Raw genomic sequence first — 27,488 nt, 5'->3', positions numbered from 1 at the left:
CATAAAAAGGCAAGTGCACTTAACACAACCAAAACAGACATAATAGACAAACAAAACATATATACGTAAAGACCTAAAGACGAGCTAAGCCATAATGAATTGTATGAATGATTGGATTAACAGTAAACAGAAAATGTAAACTTGCATTTCTGATCTCAGCTGGTAAGTCATTGCAGAGTAGTATATAAATACGTCATCAACATCTAGACTAAAATACTCATTCGTCCCACCCTGGAGTGAAGAGTTTTGCTTCATTTTGAAAGGTCAGACCGGAAGCTCTGTCCCTCTCCCGGCTGTGTGACCGGGACTCTCTAACTTCCTGCTCGGGAGCTGCTGCCTCTTCTCCTCCGCTGAGTTGTGTGAAGTCCGGACGGAGCTGATAACGTGTGAAGAAGCTTCACGTCCAACATGTGTCTCCGTCTGTCCTCTGTCCTCGACACAGACACCGAGTGAACCGGACACTTCCCCCGCCTGTTTCCCCCGAGCGAACCCCCGGCCACAATGCTGGCGTCGCGTCGGCTCCTCCGCTGCTCAGACTTGGGGAAACAAACCGCGTATTGTCGGTGAATTCTCGGGAGATGGCAGAGTAGTTGGACCCGTGTCAGTGACCGAGCCTCCGTTAAACAGCACTTTGAAGAACAACACACGAGGTAAGTTGAATTATTTCATATTTAAAACATGTTAAATCAAAGCCAGACTGTTCTTTGCGGTGTTTTGTAACGAGGGCGCAGACGTGGAGAAGTTTGCTGATTCAATGGAAAAAAAGCTTCGTGACGTCGCTCAAAAGAAATCATGTCTCCCCCCCCCCTCAGCCTTTTTCCTTCTTAAAATCCTGTCTGCTTCTATATCAACGCTTAAACACATTTTATCAACCCTACCTATTTTTAAAATCTTTTTGCAAATGTTCCCTCATTTTCTTTTAGCGTGAGTGAAGGGCAGCTTTTATTTTGAAATGATCGGGGTTATTGGTGTTGATTAATGGCGACGCTCGCAAAAATAAGAGCCTGCGACTTTCTGGCGTTGCGATTTCCAATCTCACAATCAAATCAAGTCCCGGGGGGGACATCGCGGCTACTTGCGACTAAGTTGGGGGCCCATTGTCATGCTAACAGTCTTTGGGAGGGTCGCTCCTGCTTAAAAGTGCGTGTCTCATCATCTCCCGCTGAGCACCTTTAACATCACAATCGTCCCTGCAGCAGGGGAGGAGGAGGAGGAGGAGGGGGGCACACTGTATGTGGGTGTTACACTTGTGTCTGGTGCCATTTGATTTTTTAAAAACCACTTCAATATCCATCTTTGTGCAAAAGGCTGAAAGTGTATTTTTTGAGATGTGTTGTCCTCGCTGAGGGACAATGGGGGGGGGCAGGAAGTGCTGGTGAGAGGGTGCAAACTTCATTACTGAGGTGTCAGTGCTCGCTGCAAACATCCAGATATAATTGAGCCGATTAAAAGACGTGTGAATGGGGGGGGATGTCTCACACCGAACCGCCCCCTACTCAGAATCAACTCCTTGTGCTTCACATCCCTGCTCCCATAAAATCCCATCCCCACATACTAATCAGGCTTGATCTGGTGATAGTGACTGGGGGAGCACTTGATTGTGCATTATTAGGAACATGATCACGATACATTTAACATTATTTCTTTTTAAGCTAAAAGACAGATTTTTGCTACAGAGTAAAGGTTTTGTTTTGAAACTCTTATTTATGAGCAGAGAATAAACACATAAATCATTTTGCTCTTCTACTATTGCTGAAAATACTGCCATCATACAGTTGCCATTGCTGCTCCAATATCTCTTTTCAGGCACTTTCTTTTGTATAAAAGCTTCAGAGAATGATACATCTCTCCATTTACGTTAGACACTGTCTTATCTCATGAATTTTGTGAATATTCTTTTTTTTCACCCAACATCAAATACACTTCTTGTTGTCCTAGTAGAGGTATCGAGTCTGAGGGTTTTCCCTATACGTTTATTTCTTGTAATTTTCCTGTCTCTAGTTAATGGTTAAGGGCTGTGGATGTCTCACCTAAAGCCCCATCAGGCAGATTGTGATTTGTGAATATGAGCTATACAAATAACATTTGATTGATTAATGATTTTACAAATCATATGTCGAACAATAGTTTTCTTTGTTGTAGTATGTGTTACGCTAACGCAGCATGGCCAGCTCCTTTTTAATTTTGTGATGCATTCAAGGTGACACGTCTCAACCTGTTCAGTTGACCACCCATGGATGTACATGCATGACAATATGACTGGCAAACAGCAGTAATAGTGTCTGGCATGGGGGGGCTTTAATCAACATGGATTAGCCACTCAGTGTGGATTTGAACACTAATAACACCCCCACCAGTTGATGCTGCAGTAGCTCCCATATTAACATGTTGCTTACAGAGACAAACGACCGTTGGTAATGTCTTGTATCAGGTGTTGGGTGGAGAGATTCTAGTCTGTGAAGTAACAGACGCGACAGCGTTAGAAGAGTCACAGCTAAGGTTACTCGCTCTGGTTGTTCGTGGCAGCATATTAAGTGGCAGTTAGTGGCCGTGTGTTTGTGTGGTCGCTTGATGATCTGGACAGTGTAACACCAGAGCCGACCTGCTGTCCGAGGTCCCGGCCTCCTCTTTGCGGGCGCCTGGCGTTCTCAGTCTGGCTGATAGTGAGTTGGATAAAGGGACGTCAGTCAGTCTGGGCTGAGATATGGTTCAACTCAAGGGGATCTCAGAGATCCTGTTCCTTTTAGCTGAGGTAACGGGCACCAGCCTGTTTTGTGGTGACTCAGCCTGCTATTGTGACTGGCCTCCTCCCCCTCCTCCTCTTCCTCCTCCTCGTCTCCTGGTCTACACAACAATGTTATTGTTTGGATTTGGTACAGTGTCATTGTTTCAAGAGCCAATCTGTGGTAACTTAGTCCTCAAACAGTTTGGAGGTTATCTGGGTCTCTGGGACTGACAATGTATGCCCAACAATAGGACTCATTTGGGATTGTGTCGGGCAATGTTGTAAAACACACCTAGAATTTTCGGTCGTAACTTTGAGGCCTGAAATGTGTGTTATAGCAGAAGTAAGTGGCTTCTGAGTAATGCATCACAGTCATTTTAATAACCTTTTTTACAACGTCGGTTCTAGAAATCCCACGTGTCGTGTCAATATCTCAACTTTCTTCAGCTCAGTGTAAACAAGCAAAGCCAGTATAAACAAGTATAGTGAGATCTCTGTATAAAAGGGGCTATTGTCACACAACGTTATCCTATAAGTCAAAAAGTTTCCCATCAAGATAGTGGAGGGGTGTCGGGGGGTATGGGGAGATAAACCTTCGATAGAAATCATTTTTCCATGCACAGTAATATAGCTGTAAGAAGCAGCTGGCAGTTTGGGCCTTGGAACAATATGTAAGTAGAGGGAGATGCAAGGGCTCTCTCCAGAAAACCCTGAGAGAGTTTTTGGGGGTTGGGTGGTGTGTGTATATGCATATGTGTGTGTGGAATCAGGTTACACAGTCTGTCATTAACAAGAGAACTGCAGTTATGAGACCAAGATAGACTGCTTCAAGTCTGAGCAAGAGTCTGAGGCTCGCTGCTCCTCCACGTAGGTGGCTCTCGAGAAAGGGAGGGAGGAGGGAGGCAAGATGGAAAGAGAGCAGGATTTGGCTTGAAGTCTAGCACCAACCCAACCCTCAGCTATCTTTCCTCAGCTTTGGGCCGTGTGTGTGTGTGTGTGTGTGTGTGTGTGTGTGTGTGTGTGTGTGTGTGTGTGTGTGTGTGTGTGTGTGTGTGTGTGTGTGTGTGTGTGTGTGTGTGTGTGTGTGTGTGTGTGTGTGTGTGTGTGTGTGTGTGTGTGTGTGTGTGTATGTGTGTGCTGACTTGCTAAGTTTTACCAGCAACAGACAGGCATCAGATGAGGCAGCAGGCTCCAGAGGAACACTGCATGTGGGTTGAATTTGCTTCTATCTCTCTGCTCGTGTCCTGCTCTCTAGAAAGGGACCCTCTGTCTGCTGGTGTTATTTTTAGTCAAAAAATACAAAAAAATCCTTTTTAATAATAACCAGCCTTATGTAGCCCAAACATATCACGATGAGAGGAGCTGTCTGGGACTGGCGGGCACTGCAGTCTCAGCAGGACACGGGAAGTTAAGAGGGAGAAAGGAGAATGAGATAAAAGACCGCCTGTGCGTCTGCCAAATTTTTTGTCTTGTTTCACTTGTTTGCTGTTTTGGAGCTTGCTCTCCTCTTCTTCTGGTGGCTCTGCACAGACTTATCGATTCCTCCCGTTCTGGTGTTCAAATGTGGATGAAGACCAGTGGAGACAGAGAGAAGGGAGACGAGACGCTACTGTCTACACACACACACACACACACACACACACACACACACACACACACACACACACACACACACACACACACACACACACACACACACACACACACACACACACACACACACACACACACACACACACACACACACACACAAATCTGCAGTGCTTGTGGCTCCTCTCTCCACGCTAACCCCAGACTGCACTGGAGACAGTCTGCAATACACATTTTATGAGCCCTTCACTTGCTCCAGTGCTCTTGTCTTATCGTTCCACTGTGAGAGGGGAGGGGGTTATGGCTTTGTTTCAGTTGCTGCCTCTCACTGATCTCATTCCCAGTCACAGGCATGGTCTCTAAATTTGTGTGGGCACTTTGTCTACAAATTGAAAATGATATGTTTCAACTCCATGGTCGTGGGGTCATAAGCTAAAGGGGTTCTGTTATGATGGTACTACCTCAGTGTCACATTGACAGTACCTGCTTTAATTTGTCCAGTCTATTCTGTACGTTTGAACTAAATAGGGCATTTATTATTGTCATTCTTGTCAGTTGTGTGTGCAACTACATCCAAGTAGGGCTGAGCAATATGGCTGAAATCTATCTCACAATATGAACATTGTGTGATCAACCTGCCCTACATATAAGAACCATTAACATCCTTATCTCACATTAATGACCTTATGAGATCTTGTTTATTACTGGTCTTTTTCTCTTAGAAGTCTTTCCTCTCTGGAAGACCAGGAAACTCCCGACCAATAAAGACTCCCATTGGCAGCAGGATGTAATGGCCAGGACCACAGCCCTGTATACACATCCATTGTTTTGTTGCAGGTTGTTTGCTTAGTGCTTATCATCATGGTGGTGAATGATTTGGTCGCTGTAGCGAGGGGTTGTCACGATGGACCCCTCTGACTCTTTGCCTGACGGGGAGCAGAATCAATCAAGACTAAATACTTCCTGAAGCTTTTGAGTGTTGGCACACACCGTTCTCTGGACCGGTTGTCTGATTTACTTGTTTCACGATGGGGAAAATGCGTTTAAATGCTGCGCCGTGATACAAATCAAGGTGTCCTTTGGAGAGAAGTATCGCCCCAGGGCAGTGGACTTTGTGAGATGGTCGTTTGGAAGGAGTGTTTGTGCATTCCTCTGTTGGCAAACACAGCTCGGGGGCCCTAAGGACAGTGTTTGAATTGGCTGTTTCAGATGTTTTTGATGGCTGTGTGAAAATGAATGTCTAATTGCTATGGCGACCACTGCACTGAATGTTTGTTAATAGTGTTTTCACAATGCTGTTAATCCTACCAAGTTGTGTCTCACGAGACTAGAGAACAAAGCCGTCGTAACCTCACGAGAACCTTAACAACCACTGTTCTTTTCCACAAATTTAAGTGTTTGCTGAAGTTTTGCTCCTCTGTGCAGGTGACGCTCAAGTTCTACATAATCACCAGACAGAACTGTTGTCCACATTGCCTGCATTCTAAACTCTCCCAGACCTTTAGTATTTGTTTCTGTCTTCAGGTATCCTCTGTTTGCCCTGGGGGGATCTTGTCCTGTCTGCAAAGAAAGCAACCCTTTTTTTTTGTCGAAGAATTGCAGCAGTACAAAAAGCACTTTGATTCAAAATCAAAAACGCTCGACTCGACCTGGCCGAGTGTGTCTGAGCGGTGTTGATGGTGCAGAGGTGGAAGGTTGGGTGGGACCACAGCAGGAAGAAAAGACGGCTGTTGTCTCTGATTACATTTGATCAAGGCTGAATACAGAGTGTGTGTGTGTGTGTGTGTGTGTGTGTGTGTGTGCGCACACACACCCTGGGTTGCACTGTATCCAAGGAACAAAAAGCTTCTATGCTGTTGCCTACGATAATGAATGTGTGAGTGAGAATTGAACATAAGCAGGGGGGCATTTGCATTTGAGTACATTCCTCACTTTGTGAAAGGAGGCAGCTGCTCAGATACTGTAGGGCCCTGAAAGACGGAGCCTCCGGCTCGACCTGACGGGACACTGCAGATTGCACATATTATTCCAGGGGGCCACAGTCCTTCTTTCACCTCCCATTTGATGAGGCCTCTGGCTAGCGAGGTGTGTTTCCAAAGGTTAGCGAGATTTGCATTTGCGTCATTGGAGAGAGCCATGCATCTTTCACACACAACCACACTGTATGACACAAAATATTCAAGAGGGTTTTTACATTATATATGCATTGACAATTTTAATAATGCCGCCAATTTAATGCTTGAGTTTGGTTTCAAACTCACACTTTTTTACCCAAAACTTTTATATAGACAGTGTTTTCCCCAGAATATTTACTACAGTGGTGCACCTCGAGGACACCTCCGACCTGTATTTACGCACATTTGGAGGAGAAATGTCTTAAACCCTGACTGAAGGACTCTGGAGTCCCAAAAAGCTGTCATAAATATTGAAGAATGATTTGCCTCAACACAGAATAATACTTAAACTGTTTTTATTGAGCATGAATAAAAGTGGATAAAATATGTAATGAGCCAGTCTTTCAGCAACATCACGAAAAGTCTTTGCACAAGTTGCATCAGTTTAGCTAAAGTTTGTAAGTCTTTGAAGTTGGCACCCCATACGATCAGGATATTAATAAAAGTATTTTGATTTGTACATTACATTTTGAAACACAGGTCCCAGAACCCCATTACATCCCAAATAACTTCAAAGTGGTGACTCATTAATTTGCACATCTCGTGTGCAACAAAAGCAAACACTTTCGCCTCATTAATTCTCAAGTTATGAGCATTACACATCAGATAAATAAGTTGTTATAACTTGAGAAGAAATAACGATGCACAGATCTTTGTTTTGCTTTCACAAACGATGTACAAACGAATGAGACCATCTTGGAGTTATTTGAGGCTTTTATTTGAAGCTGACATAATAAGCCTAAGCTTATAATTTAAATCATTCTTCTTTTTTTTAACTGAAACACTTTTATTCATATCCTGACTGCAAGGGGTTTGCACAAGCTTTAGGAGTATTTCTATAGATATTTGTTTTTGCAGACTGTCCTGCATTGCATCTAAAGAAAGGTTCACTGAATCAGACGCACAGCTTTGACTCCTCCTGACATCTCAAAATTCAAAGTGTCAGAAATGTGGGGGCCATAGTGTCACAGTGGGTCTGCTAGTGAAAGCCATATCTACAGCAAATCAGAATATACTGCATGCGATGCAAAATTATTAACAGCAATTTGATCAAATATACATTGCCCTTTCTTACGCTGAAGATATTCTTTGAGGGGAAAGGATCATTTGCATTGATGACAGGTCTCATTTGTTATTATTTTACACATTAGCTCTACATTTTACCAGACATTCATTACACAACTTGACATGCCTCCAAACTGATATAGTTCGACCTGACACAGGTTTGATACCAAGTCTGTATTAGACCCATCTTGCACAGCGTGACATGCAATGACTGTGCTGGATTGCTGCTTTCTCACAGTGTGTAGGGGCCATCAGCCAAACGGCAACTACACAACAAGCCTGCCACTAGACAACACTACTTATCATATTTGTTCGATATTGGTTTGCTTCAGGATATTGCAGAGGAAACAGTGTGGGCTCGGTATGTCCTCAGATACAGATAGAAAGGCTTATGCATTGTACCTTAGTCATCTACTTCTAAAATTCAGCTTTTCATTTGATTATTCTTTCTATATTATGAGATATAATATATCGTTTCTGTACGCCCTTCTTTTGAAGGTAAAATACATTTTTCTACTCAGACAAATAAGCACAGTTATATAAAGTGTTTATTCCCTCATACTCTTGCAAAAAGTTAAGGTTGTGTATTCTTTTAATGTGGTTATCATCCCAAGTGTTGTATCAGGCTGTAGGCAGAGAGAGGATTTTAGACTGAGGTGAATGTGTTGATTTGCTGAGCTGTAGTGTGAATATGAATGTGGGTTGCTGCAGTAAGAGTGACTTTAGCCCTCAGGTCTATATTACACCCACATCCACCTAGGAGCGAACCATCTGTGTGTCCCTGATGGCATGCTGGCACTTCGGCTGTCTGGGTCTGGTCGGGGACGAGGACAGGGACACAAACAGCAAGGCTCCGCATTGCCCCAGTCACTGCCTGTTTCTTCCCTCGCCTCCCCGCAGTTTTGCTGCAGTTTCCTCGGTGCCCGGGCTATTTGTGCCATGGTAACTGTGCCAGCCTGCCTGCTCAGACACAGATTCCACCTCTCGTCTCCCTCTCTGCCAGCATGATGACTCAGCAGCTCCTGCAGGGCTTCCAGCCTCCTCCCTGCTCAACCTCAGCGATACACCATGCTCATCAGACTGAGTAGTGTTTTGTCATTCTCTCCTTCGCCCTGACCTGAATACAAAACTGACCAAAAATATTAAAGCAACTTAACTAATATATTTAGTTTGATGTTTAAATCAGGTTTATTAAACCACCTTGAATTTATGAATTGGTAATAAAATGTATGACAGTCGAAAATTTATTATATACGTTTTTTTTATCCATAAGCCAATGAAAATCATCAGGCACAGCGACCTTACCTGGCTCTGATCCGTTTTATTAATCTATGCGTTCTGAAAGTCTGCAGTTGGAGATAAAACGGAGACCAGCAGTGGGTCCATCCAATCCCGAGAGGCCGTCAGGAAGGTGAATGTCATCTTCTGATCAACGAGCTGCGAAATTATCCTGATCGCTTCCAAGTCTGTTTCAGGATGGCAGTGGTCCAGTTCGATATGCTACCAGCCCTGAAACCGCATATTAAAAGAAGAAGAAGACAACTTTCTGCGATCAAATTGATTCTGAACCACTTTCTCAACTCTCTGGAACGTCTTTTACAAATGCGCAAAACGTAGTAAATCCAACCCGCTCCAAACGCTTAAATGGCGAACAAATATTGTTTGTGTTAACATGATTGATACAAGGTCGTATATGTTTTTAAACATCCAACCATTTTGGAACAGAATATGTATTTGGTGTGCAAAGACCTTAAGTGTTGTAAGTTGGAATGTTTACCAATCATCAGAGCGTGCTTCTCTTTAGCTTCAGTTGTACCATTCACAGCAGTTGAGTGGCATGTTTAACCATCATCATCTAATCACTTTAAGATCTGCTAGGCGTCTTAGAGAAGTGCTTATCAGTGTAGCCCTTCTGGAGTCTGATCCCTGGAAAGGGTCTGGTGTAAGAAACGTGGAGTCATAAAATGGGAGCCTTGATTTGTAGGATCACTTTCATGTCCCTCCAGCAGCGCTCAGCGGGAGGGAAGTCTTAACATACTTCTCACTGAGCCTCGTCTCTTTGGGCTGTACACACTTTGGCCACTTTGTGTAGAGCTCAATGTGGACTTTCTGTTTCCACACACAAGGCCAGTGCTCCTACGCATATCAGTGGTTCTGATGTCATTGTGCAAAATACCTGTGGTCGAAAAAGAGTTAACATTCTTTACACAAGTGAAAGTCTATATACATTACAAAATGGTCAATTTAAAGTAATAGTACTTACTCATAACTTGACTGAAAAGAGCCGAAGTATTATCAACACCATCGATAATGCAGAATGTCACCAGAGCTGCTCTGGAGTCCAGACATTTTTCTAAAATTTTCCAGAGATGTGTTTGAGAACGCCAAGACAACGCTGCTTCTGGAATGTTTCCTCCCAGCCCCCTAGTAACATTCCCGGAAAATGTGTGAGTGAGTCCATGTGAGAATACAACAGGGCGCATTAATGACATTTCTAATATGTGTTGGCTGTTAAAACCAAAAGAATACAGATATCTCAGGATAAAAAAAAGGAGCCATACACATAAAAGACAGCAACGAAAATGTTAACTTGGAAAGGTGTCAATGTGCTTACTTTCCCCCTCCTGCCTGCTCTACCCAGGCGTTACCACTCACCTGAATGTTCTGGACAATCAAAAGTGAGAGGCAAATTCCAGAAAATATGCAGACCCCGTTTTCGGGACATTTTACAGAGTTCATGTCTGAAAATAGCTTAGATGACATACACATAATGACATACGCCACATGATTCTGTTACTGTTACGATTCCTCAGTGTGTTGATAGGCTTTAAACGTTGCTTCTTGGTAATTAAAGCACAAGTACCTTAAATTGTACTCAATTGTAGTACCTGAGTTTCTTACAACCACAGCTCAAGACACTCGTAAATGGAAACCAATATAAACTGCTTGACCTTCACAGACTGAAGGAGAGAGTTAAAATAGAGATCACCATCATAATCGATGGGATAACTAACAATTTACTCTTGGTTCATATATGTATTAATATTACACAGCCTATTCAAGCTTATGTAAAAGCTTGGTCTGTGTTTTAGTTAAGACCCATTACGCTATTAGCTTCAGCAGCAATAAACACTGAGAATTATATCTAAAGCTATGATTGCAATGTAGTATTCACACCGGTTGTCTATTACAAAACCACATCAGAGGACACAGGAAGAGGGAATAAAAGGAAAGGATGGGGGTTGAGACAGATAGAGAGCGGGGGAAATAAGAGCACATCCTTGGCAGGATGTCAACTCTGTAAACACACTGCAGAACGCTGCCAGAGAATTCAATACGCAGGGATAGAGGGCTGCAACACACACGTTCGCATGCAGCGAAACAAACGTTGACTGCTCAGATCGCAATTGGTCCTGCAGATGCTAGCCCGTCCTCTCTCCTTCCAAAGAATCCCTTCTGTGGTTTCCAATATCAGGATGAGTCCCGGCCACGTATTCATCAAGCAAAGCCCTTAGCAGGCTTCATGATATACGAGACTGGCTGGCCATGCTTCATATGTTTACAAGATGTAGTAGTTTCTTTTTTACTGGGTGCATACTGTAAATTTTACAGGCCTGACGACTCATACAGCACTCGCATAACAGGAATGCTTGGGTGCTTGGTCGTCATTGTGCAACTCGCAGCTTATGAAAGCTTATTTAAGACAAAGTGTCTGCGTGGGAGAGAGGAGATGAGACCGAGATGATTTCAGCGGCCCGTTGAGGGTCTTTTAGCAGCAAATGTAAACAAAAATGCAGCAAATCATTTACCTACACTAATTGAAGCCATTAAGTGGAGCCCCGTGACACACTCTACTTAGTTAATTGTGGTGAGTTATTGATCTGTCAGCAGCGTGTGAGTCAGGATACTGAGGTCTCTGTTGTCTTTCTACATGAATGATATATGAGTCAATAGCGAGACAACTAGCTAGACAAAACCTGTTTTTTGAGGCTCCAGACTTATCGTCTCACACCCCCCATCTTATCCCTTTGTCCTTTGTCCCCCCCGCCCCCTGGCTTAACCATGGCCCAGCCCACCACCAGCATGGTGCCCTTCTTCCTGTCCCCCTGGGTGCTGTCACCAGGCGACTCCTTGTCCCACTTCTCCTCCTGTAGCCCACCTCGCTGTCGTAGCACGCTCACAACTGGCCTGAGTTCTCCGCCATTCTCTGACCCACTGGCCCCCAGTTGCCCCTGGCAATACCTCCCTTGCCTCCTCATGCCCTCCTGCCCGCTCCCTGCCTTCATTGCCCCCAGTTCAGGAGGGGCAGACAGAGCTCCTGATTATCTCTGTGTGGCAGCCCCCGTTTTGTGCTCTGATTAAAGGAGCAGCATGTGGTCTGTGTGTGAGTGGCCTGTACAGACGCCGCCGTTGGGCTAATGCTAACATTACGTGCTTAATCATTTATGTCTGGGAGATGGGCACAAAGGCTGGGAGGGGGTGGAGGTAGCGGGGGTGTTCGGGTATTTATCAGTGGCACAGATGCACTGAGGCGCGCACACACACGCGCTGTCAAGATAACGGCCTGCGGTGCTTAGTGCGGCATAAACGGGGCACGCTCCGGGCTATGATGTTTCCACAAAACTCACACATCATCTTTATAAAATGGGTAGTTAGAGGGGATTTTTCCCCCCTAGAATTCACAGTGTGAGCTAAACTGGTGGTCTGTTCAAATCTGTCGCTGAAAGCAAACAAACAAACATAAGTACACACCGTATGTTGACGTAGCTCGAGACACATTAAATATTGAAGGATTAGACCGTCTCCAGGTCTCTAAATGATAGTATTTGGGCACCCACGCTCTTTCTCCCCACTGTGCTCCTCTTTCTCCTCCTCCTCCTCCTCCTCTCACGTCTGTCTGCTCCTCTCCCCTCACTGCCAAGCAGCCTGTCCCTCCAACACACACACATACAACACGCACACACACACAGGCGCAGCCAATAGGAGAGTACCAGTCTCCCCATTGCTTGCCAGTCAATGCCTTGTTGCCAGGACAACAGGAAGGCATGAGACCCACTTTACTTGAGCATTTTAAACTTGATGTTGACTCTTTTTCTGAGAAACACGAAAAGGTCTCCCTCTGTAAAATTGCTCCCAATAATATGCTTAGGTCGACAGCTAATCCTGTTGTTATCCGTTTCTCACTTTGTCTTCTGTCGCACTGAGTGGTGTCCAGAAAAGATTATTTGCAACAAATATCAAAGGTATTCTATGTAAAAGTCACCATGTTATTTTTTAGACACCGTTTTTCCCCCTGTGTAGCCCAGGTGTTGATTTTTTGTTTCCCCCCCCCTAGGTCTACGATGACAGCTGGGGACATGTTTCCTTTGGTTTTGATCGTCCTGGTCCTTCCCTGTTCTTGCGTGGAAGGTAAGCCTCACTGCTCTCTGAGCGACTCGTCGCAGCTCTTCACATCAGACCTGAAAGAGATCTGTAGCTAAAGGCAGGATAGATTTCTGCTAGTGTAAAAGACAGGATCTGGTTGGATTTTTCGCTCACTCTATCTCTGAATCTGCAACGCCACCAGCCTTGTTACTGCATAAGAACCAGATTACAGTAGGTCACACGCTGTCACTGGGGGTCCTGAGTACATGCAGCAGCTTGAAAAGTGTGTAGAGATGTCTGTTCCCCCCCCTTTCCCTTTTCCTCAAGATCACAGACACACAGTCTATCAGCCTCTGTGTCTGTCTCTGCCCGTCTCAAGTCTCCTCAACACACAGACTAAACATTCACACTTTTTTTTCTTTTCACCACCTCCCCTGTCTGTCTCCCTCTCATCTGCTGTCTCTGCGTTATTTTACACAACTGCAGTGGTGGTGGAATGCAGTCGATAGTGGAGTTTTTTAGGCACTTGTCCCCATACCGACTCACGAAAGCCATATATGTCTGTGTGTATATATAACATTTCTTCAAAGATGAATTCTAATGTGTTATATAACGTAATAATTGTTTGTTTTTGTGGGGTATTTTGCAGGTGAGGGCAGCGCGGGAGACTCTGTATGTTTGTGTGACGGACCGTCTTGTAACAATGGGGACAGGTGTTTCGGCCAGCAGTGCTTCACCTCTCTCTCAGTACTGAACGGGACATCAGTCCTTGAGAAGGGCTGCATTGTGGGTAGTGAATTGTCCCTGCGCTGTGGAAGCCCGCCGTCTCCTGAGCTGATGGTCGAGTGCTGCAATGGGGATTTGTGTAACATGAACGTCACTTTGCAGTCACTGGTGAAAGGTGAGTTCTTAGCAGCATTACATTGTGTTAAAAAATGGACCTTGTTATATTTCAGTTTTTACATAATACAGGGAAATGGAAGAAGTTATTGTCCCATCCATCTACTCTTTACATAGTTCTATATTTTGTGCTGTCTCAGTTTTTTCCAGAGACTGGGAAATCCTTTTGCAAATATGTATAGATGCCCGAGGAGCCTTCTTGTATGACTTAATAAGCAGTCATCAAGATCAGTTGTATTTCTATTAGGTCAGGGGAATGTGTTTAAAATCAATAACACTATATCAATACCTTTTTCTTTAACATTAATATGTAACATGATGGCAAAGTAGCATTTAACAGAATGATGTTTTCTTTTATTGCAATGAACTGTTTTCCACTGTTCTCTTATACCTCTTGTACATCAGAACCTACCAAAAATGGCTATGCCAGTAGTGGAGTTTTCAGTTTCTTTCTTCAACAGTGAGTAATGTTCGATGTCACGAACCTGCCAGTTACAGAGAAGCTCCCTTACCTCGCTGTCTTCGGAGTGAATGCCAATTGTATCCATTCCAATTGCAGACAAAAGCCAGATCTTAGTGTCTTTTTTGACCAGTGTAAAAGGGGTTCCTGCATATTTAAAATAAACACTTTCAATAGTTTTGTCATTTTTCAACCACAGGTTGCTTGGACTCATACATTTTAACAACTAAAATGATTAACTGATAAATTGACATCATTGTATGATTGCATGTTGTGGTTCAGCTAAAAGTAATAGATTATTGCCATAAAATAATTTCAATGGAGAACTTGGAAATGGATAAATAATACATACAACAAAATGAGGCTAGAAAATCAGTTTGAGTTGTTCCCTTATTAAATTCTATATGTGAAAAAGATTTTTATGTAAGTAGGTGTTGGATTTCAAAGAGGAAAATATTTTCTGTCACATTAAAAATTGAGCGGCCGTTTCAATAGCTGGCCAACACAAACATTTTCAACCAGCATGTTTTCTGATCTGAGAGAATGCCATTTAATTTAATGGGATAATAATGCTATCGCTCTAATGGGTTTCCCCCCGTATCTCTGTTTCCTCTCATCAGATACCGAACTGTCTGCTGGCAGACCAGTCCTCAGAGACCAGGAGTGTGTGTGTGAGGGCGGCGTGTGCGAGCGTGACCGCCGCTGCACAGGGCAGCAGTGTTTCTCCTCTCTGAAGATGATTGATGGGGTGGCCGTCCAACAGAAGGGCTGCCTGAGGGACGACGAAGAGGGCAGAACCACCTGTGCCATGCCACCCTCGTCGGCCCATGTTGTCAAGTGCTGCCAGGGCCATCTGTGTAACATGAACGTCAGCGTGCAGGCTCTCGGGAAAGGTGACTTTGTACACATTGTACACATTTCTCTTGGCTGACGTTCACGATAGACCTTCTGTTACTTTATACGTCGCAGAAGTTGAGCTTATGTCTCATATATTTCCCTTTAATGACAAAACTGTTTTTATATTTGCCATTTTAATAGACCATAAAAAGCATCAGTCATGTTTATAGTGATAGGAGTTACTTATTTACCAGCCATTTCTTCTTCCTGAATCTTTTGCAGAGGAGGAAGTGAAGGCCCTGAGCAAACAGGAGCACGAGTGTGTGTGTGAAGGCAGCTCGTGTGTAACAGGCAGTCGTTGCATGGGCCACCAGTGTTTCTCCTCTCTGACAGTCAATGGCGGCTCCCTGGTGTACCAGAAGGGCTGCTTTAAGGTTTATGAGCAGAGCACATTGACCTGTAAGACCCCACCTTCCAGAGACCAGATTGTGGAGTGCTGCCAAGGGCCCCTGTGTAACATGAACAGCACTGTGGAGCTGCCTGTCAAAGGTACAGTACCCAGAATGCAACACAAATACAGTATTAGAGATGTTTGTGTTGCGTGCTATAAAAGATGCTTAAGAACCCCCATCCTTTGAGTTCAGGGTTCAACTCTTTTAACCAAAATGCAAAAGCTCTTCCAGACAATGTGCTGCCCTTGATTTCATGTATTCAGAAGAGGAATGACCGTGTAGGTCGGCCACTGTAACACGTTCATTCCACTCCATCATTCCCTACTCAGAGGCTGTGGAACTGTCTGTCATGGTTGTTCTGTGTGGTTTGCCTGAGCTAAACCTCGTGTGTGGTCTCACTCCTGGCACCTCATGAAACAGAGCTGGGGGAGACAGTGGGCAACTTGAATATTATTTAGTCATGGTCCACTTCCCACCTGTCCTCTAGGAGGCTGTCAGAGCTGGCTGACACCAGCCCAGAGGGTGAAGCCACATGGGAATGAAGGAGATGCAGGCATCTATACACAGAGCTGTTGTTGCCTTCTTTTGTCTCTTTCACCTTTACCTTTCCCTCGACAGCAGTCTTTTATATTTATATTTATACCTCTTTTGTCATGTTACAAATACAATAATCATGTAAAAATATGTTTTTTTTAAACTGTCTGAGCGACTTAATGCATCTCTTCCTATGTTTGAGTCACGTCCAGTGAGCTTCTTGAATTAGTTACCAGTTATGTGTATTTGAGAGAAAGAGTTCATTATGCGAGTTGAGAAAAGGGGATCATTGTCTGTGCTGTAGGCAGAGCTGAGCACTCTTTCCCTTGGAATGTTAGGAAAGTGTGAATGGTGGTCAGTTTAGGCTGAGGTTCTGTGTGTGTGTCTGTGTGTGTCTGTGTGTGTATGTATCGTCACACACAGACACACACAAATGTTCTGTGTGCACCCTCACCCTTAACTGGTTTCTTCAGAATTTCTGCAGTGTGTTGCAAAGTAGAGTGCCCGACCCCTACCATACAAGTATTCAGTTTTTTGTCCGAACCCAAGCCCAATGTTTTCAGAGATTACAGGCACTTGCAGCATAGAAAATGGAGTAGATAGCCCAGGCAACGTGACCGAACCTGACCCCGACCCAACTATCATTTCAAAAATTGTCTGAACCTGGGTCTGGACAGTTCTGCGATGGTTTAGGTCCAGTTTCCACAGGTCCGGTGTGCTTGGGTCAGGGATCCACCCTCTACTGCAAATTTCATAGCATCTGCTGTTTACTTTAAACATCTATACTCTATACAAAAGCCAAATTCAACGGTTAAGCATCAAGCTTAACTTTGTGTTCTAAAAAATGACCTAATTGATGGTTTGAAGAATCATCTCACGTTGTTTTTCTCCTCTCTCACAGCTGATGAGTTGTCAAACTACAGCGTGACCACACTGGTTATGGTCATCGTGGCACCCATCATCGCCCTAATCATCCTCTCTGCCGTCGCCATCCTGGTGTTCAGACGCATCCACAACAACCAAATGGAGAGACTAACATCACGAGATGCTGAGTATGGAACCATCGACGGCCTCATAGCATCGAACGTCGGGGAGAGCACTCTGGCGGTGAGTAGTGGATACTATAAAGGAGGTTACTTAGCACAGTGTTTGAAAGGAGAGCATCTCCTGAGCTCATTAGGAAGAAGGCTCTAAAAGCTCTTCAAAGTGTATTTTAATTGGCTACTATGTTACATATGAACACCGAATCAAATTAAAGGCATTTATCTCAACCGCTTGCTTTATGTAAGCTACCACAAAGATGTTGTGTCCATTACGCACAACTTCTAGAGAGACACAAACATATGCTGTGTTTTTGAGATACTTTACAGTTCACCATCTTTAGTCATCGTGCTGCCAGTCTAATTCGGGGCTCCTCTTGTATGGAATTGGTCTATTTGCTTTATTTAATTACTCAACTCATACAAACATTTACAAGGACCAGAACACCTTAATAATTTAAATTTAGTTGCCGCACCTTGTTAGTTCTTGTATTAAATCCCCATCCGTCATTTCAAGTCAGTCAATCCTTGTTTTTTGAGATTGGGTGGTAGTGAGACTGTTCGCTTAAAACCAAAATCACAGAGAGTCTCTAAAGTCCTTCCCTGCCCCAGTTACAGAGGTGGAAAACCCCTCACAAAATTATGTGTTGTATAAACTTGAGGGATTCAGCTGTTGGATTAGGGGACTTCTGCCTCTTTTGTGTATACAACTCATCTACAACAAGATGGTATACAACACAAACACAAGGGTATGCTAAACATTGTTTGCCTCTTTTTAATCCAGATTTGTGATCAAGGCAGTCATCTGGTGTCACTGTAATCAACAGTTAAATCTGCTGTGATTGACCAAACATGGCACAAACACGGAACAGAAGTCGACTTGCAGCTGTTCAAAGACCATATTTTTTCCCTTTCACTAAAATGCTTGTCACATTTATTCTTTTATCCTTTTCTCAAAGACATTTAAAATCTTCAGTTATTTTCCTTAGCTTTGATTCGTAATCACAACAGAGAGGAGGAAACCTTAGGTCAAGACAAAATGATACCAATCATCTGTGCCTGTTTTTATTGTGAGTAGCGATGCAATGATGGTGAAATTTTCCCGCTGGGTGATTAACTTGTGACAACACCGGTGTTACAGGTTTCACTGGGCAGATAACAAGAAAAGATGTGTGTTGGTTCAGTGTCTGTGCAACGTTTACTGAGTGAGATCTGTAACAACAGATTTCCCTGTGATCAGCTTCACTGTTCTGCTGCACTTGAAGTTGTTGCTGTGTTTAATTAATCAGACTGTGATGGTCCACTTATAATAATAACATAAAATATCTTTAAGAAGTTTTGCACTGTTGTGTCTTGTTAAGTGAACCGCACACTTCTCTCTCAAACACTGTGTAACTCCAGTTACCATGGCAACCCCAATTATGAGTCTTAAATTGATATGATTGATGGCTTTTCCATGTTTTTATATTGGTTTTATTTTGACTTTGCATCACACTTCATGGCTGAGTAAGTTACCGCACTAACTTTAAATCACATTAAAGCAGTAAAACCATTAAAAAGGGGCAGAAATATTCATAGACTCTTCTTGTTTATGTCAGTAAATATTATTAACATATGAACAGATTCACTGGTATTGTTTATGTCTTGAGTTAAGTTAGTTTGTTTAAGCCACAAGTGTGGGTGTTGCTCTTTCTGGAATAAAAAATAAAAAAGCCATAAACTAAAACTTGTTCAGCCTCTTCTCGGTCATTCCTGCAGTCGGTCAGAGGAATGTCTTCTGTTATTTATTTTCTCTCCACTCGACCGTGGATTGTGAGTTTTCTGCAGAGAGGTTTATGTTTTGAGGCCTGCTAAACTGATCCAGAGTTTAGGTGGAGTCCTGTGGTTAGGGTTGCGTCTGAAAGACAACCCAGAACATTTACTGGCTCACACACTGTGTAATCAAGTTGTGTGCTCCAAGTCCAGCTTTTGCCCTAACAAAAATACATGACTGTTAACCTCCATTTTGTGATTCTGTGTCCTGGTAAAAGTTACATTTGTACTCATCTGTTGCCAAACTCTTTCCAATCCCAGATTTTCAGTTTATCTTTAATTATGAAACATTTAAGTAACACGTGCAGCTGTTAACATATGATCACTTATGTGTCGGGGAGACACACAGCTGATTTTTGGCTCTCTCTCAAGCTGTTTCCAAAGTCCATCAATACACTTGGCACTGAAAGGCCCAAATATGGAGCCACAGAATGTGTTTGTTTCAGCATAATTAAAAAATGCTTGGCAGCACCATGAGAAATGTTATTAGTAACAGTGGTTTAGCTGTGAAAAGCAAATCGGACTGAAACACATGTGCCTAACCCTCCACAGACTGCTGCCCAGAAGTCGTCTCTGATTATAATGATATTGCAGCGTTCTGATTGCATTCAGCTGCTGTGTAACGCCTTGGCCCAAATATCCCCTCCTCAAAAACAACCCTACCTCTGCAGAGTAACTCATCATTCATTTTATGGCCTCTGTCTCACATTCTTGTGTTGCGATTCCAAATTGTCTCTCAGGCAGCTCCTGCATTATGCATCTGTTTATCTGAGGCATCACTCTTCTCTGTTGTTTTCAATCCTCAACCTTCCCCCTCCTCAGTTTAGTCATTTGTTTTTGCTCAGCACATCCTGACTTCGTTGCTGTGTACTGCCCCCCTGTGTCCGCACTGGCGCTCTGCACGTGTCAGAGCGCAAGATAAACATGAAAGGCTTAGCAGCAATGCGCCTGTTTTGGAGTCTGGCTCTTGGATTAGATAAAATCTCCAGCGCCCACACCAGTCATCAGGGAGGGGGGTGGCACTTCTGTTGTTTACTCAGCAGGGGGCACTCTGCACCTCCGGCACTGACACACACACAGCTTACCCCCCCTCATCTCATGTGGGTGCCACATCAAAAGGAGGCCTGCTTGTATTAGCATTATTTTAGTCCTGCATGCTCCTTATTTCATCATTTTTCGGGCTTGAGCCACAGGATTCCTTTGGGAAGGTTTTCATTTAGACAGCTCTCTCTCTCTCAAATTATACACTCTCATGCAAATACACAGGCCCTCACTCTTTGTTCCTGTTTTTCTCTCTCCCAGGATTTGCTGGATCATTCCTGCACTTCAGGCAGCGGCTCAGGACTCCCATTCCTTGTTCAGAGAACCGTTGCTCGACAAATTACACTCAATGAGTGTGTGGGTAAGCGTCTCCGTTGAAGGCTGTTTTCATATTTACAATAGCACTGCTTCAAATAAAAAATAAAAGAACAGAACACAAAAAAAACCCAAACCTCCTCATTCATTTCACTGAGGCACTCCCACCGTGCAGACAAAGAAGACTCGGGCAAAAGAAATGTGGTTAAATCCTGAAGAAAAGGTGGTCCTGGCTCAGTTTAAGCCTCTGAGCAGCTGGGCCATTTGGAAAAACAGTTTTTTGTATATGCCAGGTGCAATAGCATGTTGATGGTTCTCTTCCCATCCAAGCGAAATGGAAAGAGGTTTCAGACTTTTGACAGAGCAGCACAATATCACAGCTATAGGAGAATATGGAGTAAAAGGAGTATACCCTGCTGTGTGGTGTTTGTGTCTCACTCTTCGATAATCCTACAAACTAGATTTTCCGGTTCACGTGTTCACTGATACTGGTTCTCTCTCTTTCTGCCTTCATCTGTAAAACTGGCAGATCTCAAATTATCATCCCACAAATATTTGTCATAGTGCTGTGAAGAAGTTGCTTAAGTTGAGCCTGAATGAATGTTTCAGCTTTGACGTTCCATGAGTCAAAATTGCACAAATATTAGTTTTGAGATCGCCTGCAATATTTCAAGTGTCCGCTATTCACATTTTCATACATATGAAAATGTTGCCATCATTGTGAGTGTGTGCAAGGTTGAAACACTCGTGTTGAAATAAGAGGTTCACTCATTGTTCTGCACCACTGTCACTGGTGCCTCTAGACTCCCATAGAAAATCAACAAGTTAGATCAGTGTGAGTTTATTTATGGCCACTAGGGGGAGAGAAAGACAAGTGGACATTTACTTAGACAGAAATGACCACACCATGGGCGAGATGTTTAGGTGAACCTGCCCGCAAAGTATTTACTTATCAAGTTGACGCAGCTGTAGCAGTCATCAGGAACTGACTCTCTGGACATTTGATGAATACAATTCCAAAACCCTTTTTTTTTTAGCTTTTTCTTGTTTCCCCTAACTTCTTACATGGTTATCTGGGTCTATAGCTGCTCCATGTTTGTCTTTATTCATTAATCTCCCAGTAATCATTTGTAACATGGCAATTGGTGGATGCTGAACCATATCTGTGTTCATATTTTTTTTCAAAACTCAAACCAAACACATGTTGAGACCTTTGCACTTTTTTTAACAATTCTCTTCCTGTGTTTGTTACTTCCAGGTAAAGGACGTTACGGTGAAGTGTGGAGGGGTCAGTGGCAGGGGGAAAGCGTCGCCGTCAAAATCTTCTCCTCTAGAGACGAGAAGTCCTGGTTCCGAGAGACTGAGATCTACAACACGGTGCTGCTGAGACACGAGAACATCCTGGGTATGTAGCATGTGACACACAGGGCAGATTGAACAGGATGTGAGAGAGCTTACAGCAGGACACAAGAAACATCATGATCATTGCAATCTTTCACTTGTTTCTTGTGAAGCACTTTGTGACTGTGTTTTAAAAAGTGCTACATAAGGTTCATTACTATATGTACAGACATTGTACTGCATTGTGCAAACATTCTGACTAATTTAATTTATATATTTCTCCTAATGCAGGCTTCATAGCTTCAGACATGACCTCGAGGAACTCAAGCACTCAGCTCTGGCTCATCACTCACTTCCACGAGATGGGCTCCCTGTACGACTACCTTCAACTCAGCACCCTCGACGCATCCAGCTGCCTCCGCATGGCCCTTTCCATCGCGAGCGGCTTGGCACATCTCCATGTCGAGATCTTCGGCACACAGGGCAAACCGGCGATCGCCCACCGAGACCTCAAGAGCAAAAACATACTGGTTAAAAAGAACGGCCAGTGCTGCATCGCTGATCTCGGTGAGAATACGATACGATAGATATGCTTTTTATTTTTCTCTATTTGTGAACTGTGGTTCCTAACTTTTAAACTTAAGAGCTTTAAAAGTTTCCTAAACTTGTTTTGCTTTCGAGATGTGGATCGAATGTACTTTTCAAATCCCTTCACAAGCAGAGGCGGACAAACATACACAGTTTGATCCTGCAAAACTAAATTTCAAATTCTAGAGCTCAAAGTTTCCAAAGATACAGATTACGTAAGGCTGAATTTTTAGACGATTATAAAAAGACGCTCAGTCTGGAGTATTTCTATTAGATTGAATATTGCAGTTTTAAAAAACACTGAAACTTGGATTTGAATGTGTTCCAGCTTTAATGATGTGCTTTCACATGGAGATTCACCTTAATTGAAAGGTGATTTTAACCACCTTAAATTAACTCGGGTTAATAGGATTTACAGAGGAGAAACATCTGCAGTGTTATCGCTCAACTCGCATCCATCCCCCGCTTTATTTTTGTTTTTAATGTAGACAAGAACAGCCAGTGCTAAATTAACCTCCTTTCCCCTTAACCAAAAACAACTTTTAAGAACTCTGTCCACTTAATCTATCAAATGGATGTTCCATTTGCAGATACATCTAACTCAGGTACACGGCATAACCAGACAACAGACCTGACATGTTTACAAGCTCAATGTAATAAATTCTGCTCCGAATGACGCATTCTGCGAGTCGTCTGTCTCCCGAGAGAGTTGTTGTTATATTGGAGAACATCCTGTATTAGGGGGGGGTGAAAAAAGGACTGTTTACAACCAACAAGTAGTGATTCAGCATTAAATCAGCTGTCGGTGTATTTTTACATTCATCTGCTGAAAGTGGGAAAGTTACTGTGTGCCCACTTAAAAGTGAGAAACTTCAGGACATGGTTGAACCAGCAGGATTTTGCAAGTTCACGACACAATGATGAGCCAGCCAAATGTGAAGCTTACACAATTGTGATGTGGAAACCTGAAGCCTTCTGTGCACACACACACACACACACTGAGACAATACTTCTCAGTGAAGTCGGATACATATTAAGTCCAAGTTTTAAAAAGTACATTATTTGCATATTCAAATATTCAAAATCTATGTGTGTTTTCATGTAAGGCCTGGCAGTCATGCATTTTCAAGACACCAATGAGCTGGATGTGGGGAACAACCCTAAAGTCGGCACAAAGCGCTACATGGCCCCCGAGGTGCTTGACGACTCCATCCAGATGGACTGTTTCGAGTCCTACAAGAGAGTGGACATCTGGGCGCTGGGCCTCGTCCTGTGGGAGATCGCCAGGAGGACAGTCAGTAACGGTCAGTCATGTTTTACACAAGTGGTTCTCAAACATTTTACAGGTTGTTGCTTTTAGATGTTTTTTACATGAAGTGTATGGAATTCAGGCTGGGAATAGTTGTACATTCTGTCATTGTGTAACTAATAGATGAAATTACAGTGAAAATAAATGACTCAAGGACCTATGGGGTCCCCTGACCCAACTTTAAATCCTCCGTTTTACACAACACTTATGATTCAATATAAGCCTGCTTATTATAAATCATTTATTTTCCATAACTCCATCAAATGAAGAAAATCTACAAAAAAAGAAAGATTTTGCATTTACAAGGTGAAGAAACATACCATCACTATATCAGTGTCACATTGATTCAGCTTTTCTGCTTCCTTTCTTCATAATTAAAACAGAGTCATTGCTTTAACGTGAACTTTGTAAAAGCTATTCTGATATTGATTAAAAAGATACACTTGCCTCCACCCACAGACTGGTCTGTGGAGAAGCCAGAGGCCTCTTAGGTGAAATGAAACCCATTCTCTCCCTTCACTGTCAAATTAGTTTATTGCTCTATAATAGGGTTTGGGCTTTCAGCCACACTAAGGATGTTGATTTACCGACAACACAGTAACCGTACACCTTTTTTAAGTAAAGAACAAAAGAGTCATGCCACAAAATGAATCCTTTATATCCCCCTGCTATATAATGCAGGGTGTATAAAGTCATCAGAATGTCCGTCCATGCATCTGAAATCATTTTGTTTACTAAATCGAAAACGGTTTGGAGTTTTCAGGCCTCTGCGCCAGTGACGGGCATGATATTCTCCAATTGTCCGTCCATCCCATGCTTATGAACATGATGTATCAAGATCAAGTGTTCACTTGGACTCACAAACACACTGATTAGATTAGGGTGATCAAAGGTCACGGTGGCCTCACAAAAAGTGTGTTTGGCCTCTTGAACATGATATCTCAAGTCTGCTTTTAGGGAATTTCTTAAAATGTTGATCACTTGTCATGGTGACTTCTCGAGTCTGAATAAAAAAATGTATGTAGACTGAACCTATACTGAATGATGGAGCCATACAACCACAGTGCAATATTTCTAGTTTCATGAAACTTCACAATTATGTTTATCAGGTAGTTTTGCTTTTTGATATTTATGGTTGCATGAGACATATTATGACTTCAGGTGACTATGATAGAATCAAATGATCTACTCTTAAGTTTTGTGGGTAAAGTGGTAAAGAGTCAGGAGATTTTTATATCTCCTGACTCTTGTTTATACACTTTGATCTATTTATGCTCATCAACTGTCAGTATAACTACTTTTAAAAACAATTAAAAAGTGCTGCTAATATATGCACTGTATGAATGTGTGTGTGAATGGCAAACTGTACTGTAAAGCTCTTTTGAGTGGTCATCAAGACTATAAAAGCTCTATATGAATACAAACCATTTACCATTTTACTCTTTGTTTCAATTGTCATGAACTCAAACCTCTCTGTGCTCCCCTTGTAGGCATCGTGGAGGACTACAAGCCACCTTTTCATGACGTGGTCCCAAGTGATCCCAGTTTTGAGGACATGAAGAAGGTTGTGTGTGTGGATCAGCAGAGACCCAACATCCCAAATAGATGGTTTTCAGACCCAGTGAGTAGAATTCAAATTAAGCAGCGCGTAATTTAAGTCTGCGTCCTTTTGAAATCCAGTAATAACATTTGAAATTCAGTGTCACTCTAATGTTGACATTGGACACGCTGATTGATTTATGTCTCCAAAACTTCCTTTTCAGACTTTAACCTCCATGGCCAAACTCATGAAGGAGTGCTGGTACCAGAATCCATCAGCCAGATTAACAGCGTTACGCATCAAAAAGACTCTCACAAAGATCGACAACTCTCTGGACAAAATCAAAACAGACATTTGAGTCTGCCGGGAGAAGACGAGAGTGGACATTTGCTAAAGACCTTTTGAAGACATCCAGAGGGTGGACCAGCTAAGAGAAATGTCAGAAATTAAAAAGACTTGGATGGGTCCGGTGCCCTTATAGTGGCACAGACCTGTATTTATTTTAAAACACTTGGCGGGGGACAAATTTTGGCATCCAAAGATGGTTTACCGGGCATTCCTTAGACTGCAAGTGGTCTTGGAAATAGGAAAATATCTACTCAACTTATAACACTGTTAGAAATGTTCTTCAAGGAAGAAAACTGTTACCTGGGCATTTGAGTAGGCTTGCATTTGTTAGAACCACAGATTTGTTTTGTTCTTTTTAGTTAAAAAAAATGTCAGAACATATAAGCAGTTTCACTTTATCTCTGTAATTGTGCTGCATAATTTGTTTGATTTATGGTGAATTCATTTGGAAAAGAGGTCCACTTGCCAATTGAACTTGCCAATTTATGCATCATACTCTCTGAAACACAGCAAAGTAGTGTTATGTTTTACTTAGTGAGTCATGCACCGCTGTTTACTACGCTGTCAGAATAAGTTACTCTGGATCTTGACAATCCTGTAACATTTAGTCCAACAGCTTCTTCTCCTGATATATATCGTCCAACCCAAGATACTCTGTTGCAGACTTTTTGTATATCACCATGGGTTTTACATTGAATTATATTACCTGTTCTATGTTTTGTTCTCTACAGCTTTACAGACACAAATGCTAAAAGAACAAATAAAATATCTGCTAGACAATGCTGAAATCTCCAGAGGCCTGTAAAGTAAGCCTGTAAAGCCTGTATACTGTCTTAACGCGTGCATTGTTGTCTTAATGCGTGCATTGTCAAGTAAATGAAGTCAAACTTCAGCCTTTTTTTATTTCTTTAACATTTTATATCAATTAGCGATTTATATTAATTAAATAGAAAAAAAATGTATTTCACTTGTGTCATTTGTCTTGATGCTGTGTGTAGTAGGTACTGTTATTAACCATGTTAGCGACATGGCTGCAGAGACGACTCTTCTGTCAATTAATACAACACTTTGGTCCATACTGATGTATTTCAACCGCGTTTGGATTGGCAGTCGGAGATTTGTATGATTTTGGTTTTCAGTGAAATATTTTAACTACTTACTGGGTCATTTAGGAACTTGTGTACATATTCAGTGACAAAGATACATTCTTTAGACTTTGATGAGCCCTTGATTTGGGTTCATAACCACAATAGCTGCAGTATTAAAGGCACCCCCACCATTATTAGCATTTTCAGTTGTACTTGGTGTTTAGTGCTAATTAGCAAATGTTGGTATGCTAACATGCTATTCTACGATGGAGAACCCTGACAAAAAATAGAATCTCAATGTCAGCATGTTTACATCCTAGCTGCTTTGAGCTAAATGCTAACACATCAGCATTTAGCTCGAAGTGCCACTAAGCCTGAGGCTGTAGTGTGGCTGTGGACCATAGACTGTTTATTAAGATGGACTACATAATGACTCCCCTAAATTGAAGCCAAAGCTTATCGTTCACCACCTGGTGGTTGGCTGCAGTATAGGTCGTACACCTCGCTGGATCAAACTAAAAAGTAAAAGTACAGGTTGAATACATTTTTCTCAAAGGTGGTTGCTGTCATTTTAGGTAGTTCTTAGCACACTGTGTGGTTAAATGCTCATTTAATAAGTTCAGTAAGTTTGGTTTTAAATACTTGATTTTACAAAAACAGTGAAACATGATTGGCGGCTGAGACTGACTAACGATTGGTTGTGTGTATGGGCGGGACCTCGCTAACCCTGATCGCAACTCCAAATCATGTCTACGGCACAAGATGGCAGTGCTGGTATCCAGGATATTTTGGCTTGATTTCTGAATAGTGGGAGGAAGTGGAGACACATCGTCCATCTTCATCATACAGACTATGCTGGGAACCTTTATTAAGTAACTCGGTGTGTTTGAGTTTCTTTGCCCATTTCAATTTAGTTTCCTGGACTTTGGCATTAAAACGTTATTATTGCATCTTTAACTTATAAA

General features: G+C 42.6%; 1 protein-coding gene across 1 annotated transcript; it reads left to right on the top strand.

Annotated features, from left to right (window-relative positions):
* The first annotated feature begins 290 nt into the window (after positions 1-290).
* Positions 291-27,488, top strand: LOC118120001 (activin receptor type-1). The gene is made up of 12 exons (XM_035174549.2): positions 291-650; positions 12,890-12,963; positions 13,568-13,819; positions 14,899-15,171; positions 15,398-15,664; positions 17,003-17,208; positions 20,256-20,355; positions 21,568-21,714; positions 21,942-22,217; positions 23,345-23,542; positions 25,038-25,168; positions 25,311-27,488. Exons 2-12 carry the CDS (start codon positions 12,897-12,899, stop codon positions 25,443-25,445), a joined length of 2,052 nt encoding a protein of 683 aa, XP_035030440.2. The 5' UTR covers positions 291-650; positions 12,890-12,896; the 3' UTR covers positions 25,446-27,488.

This window comes from Hippoglossus stenolepis, chromosome 13, assembly GCF_022539355.2.
Source record: "Hippoglossus stenolepis isolate QCI-W04-F060 chromosome 13, HSTE1.2, whole genome shotgun sequence".
Lineage (NCBI taxonomy): Eukaryota > Metazoa > Chordata > Actinopteri > Pleuronectiformes > Pleuronectidae > Hippoglossus > Hippoglossus stenolepis.
Note: the sequence above shows the minus strand (reverse complement) of the source record. Positions and strands in the feature narration are given on the sequence as shown.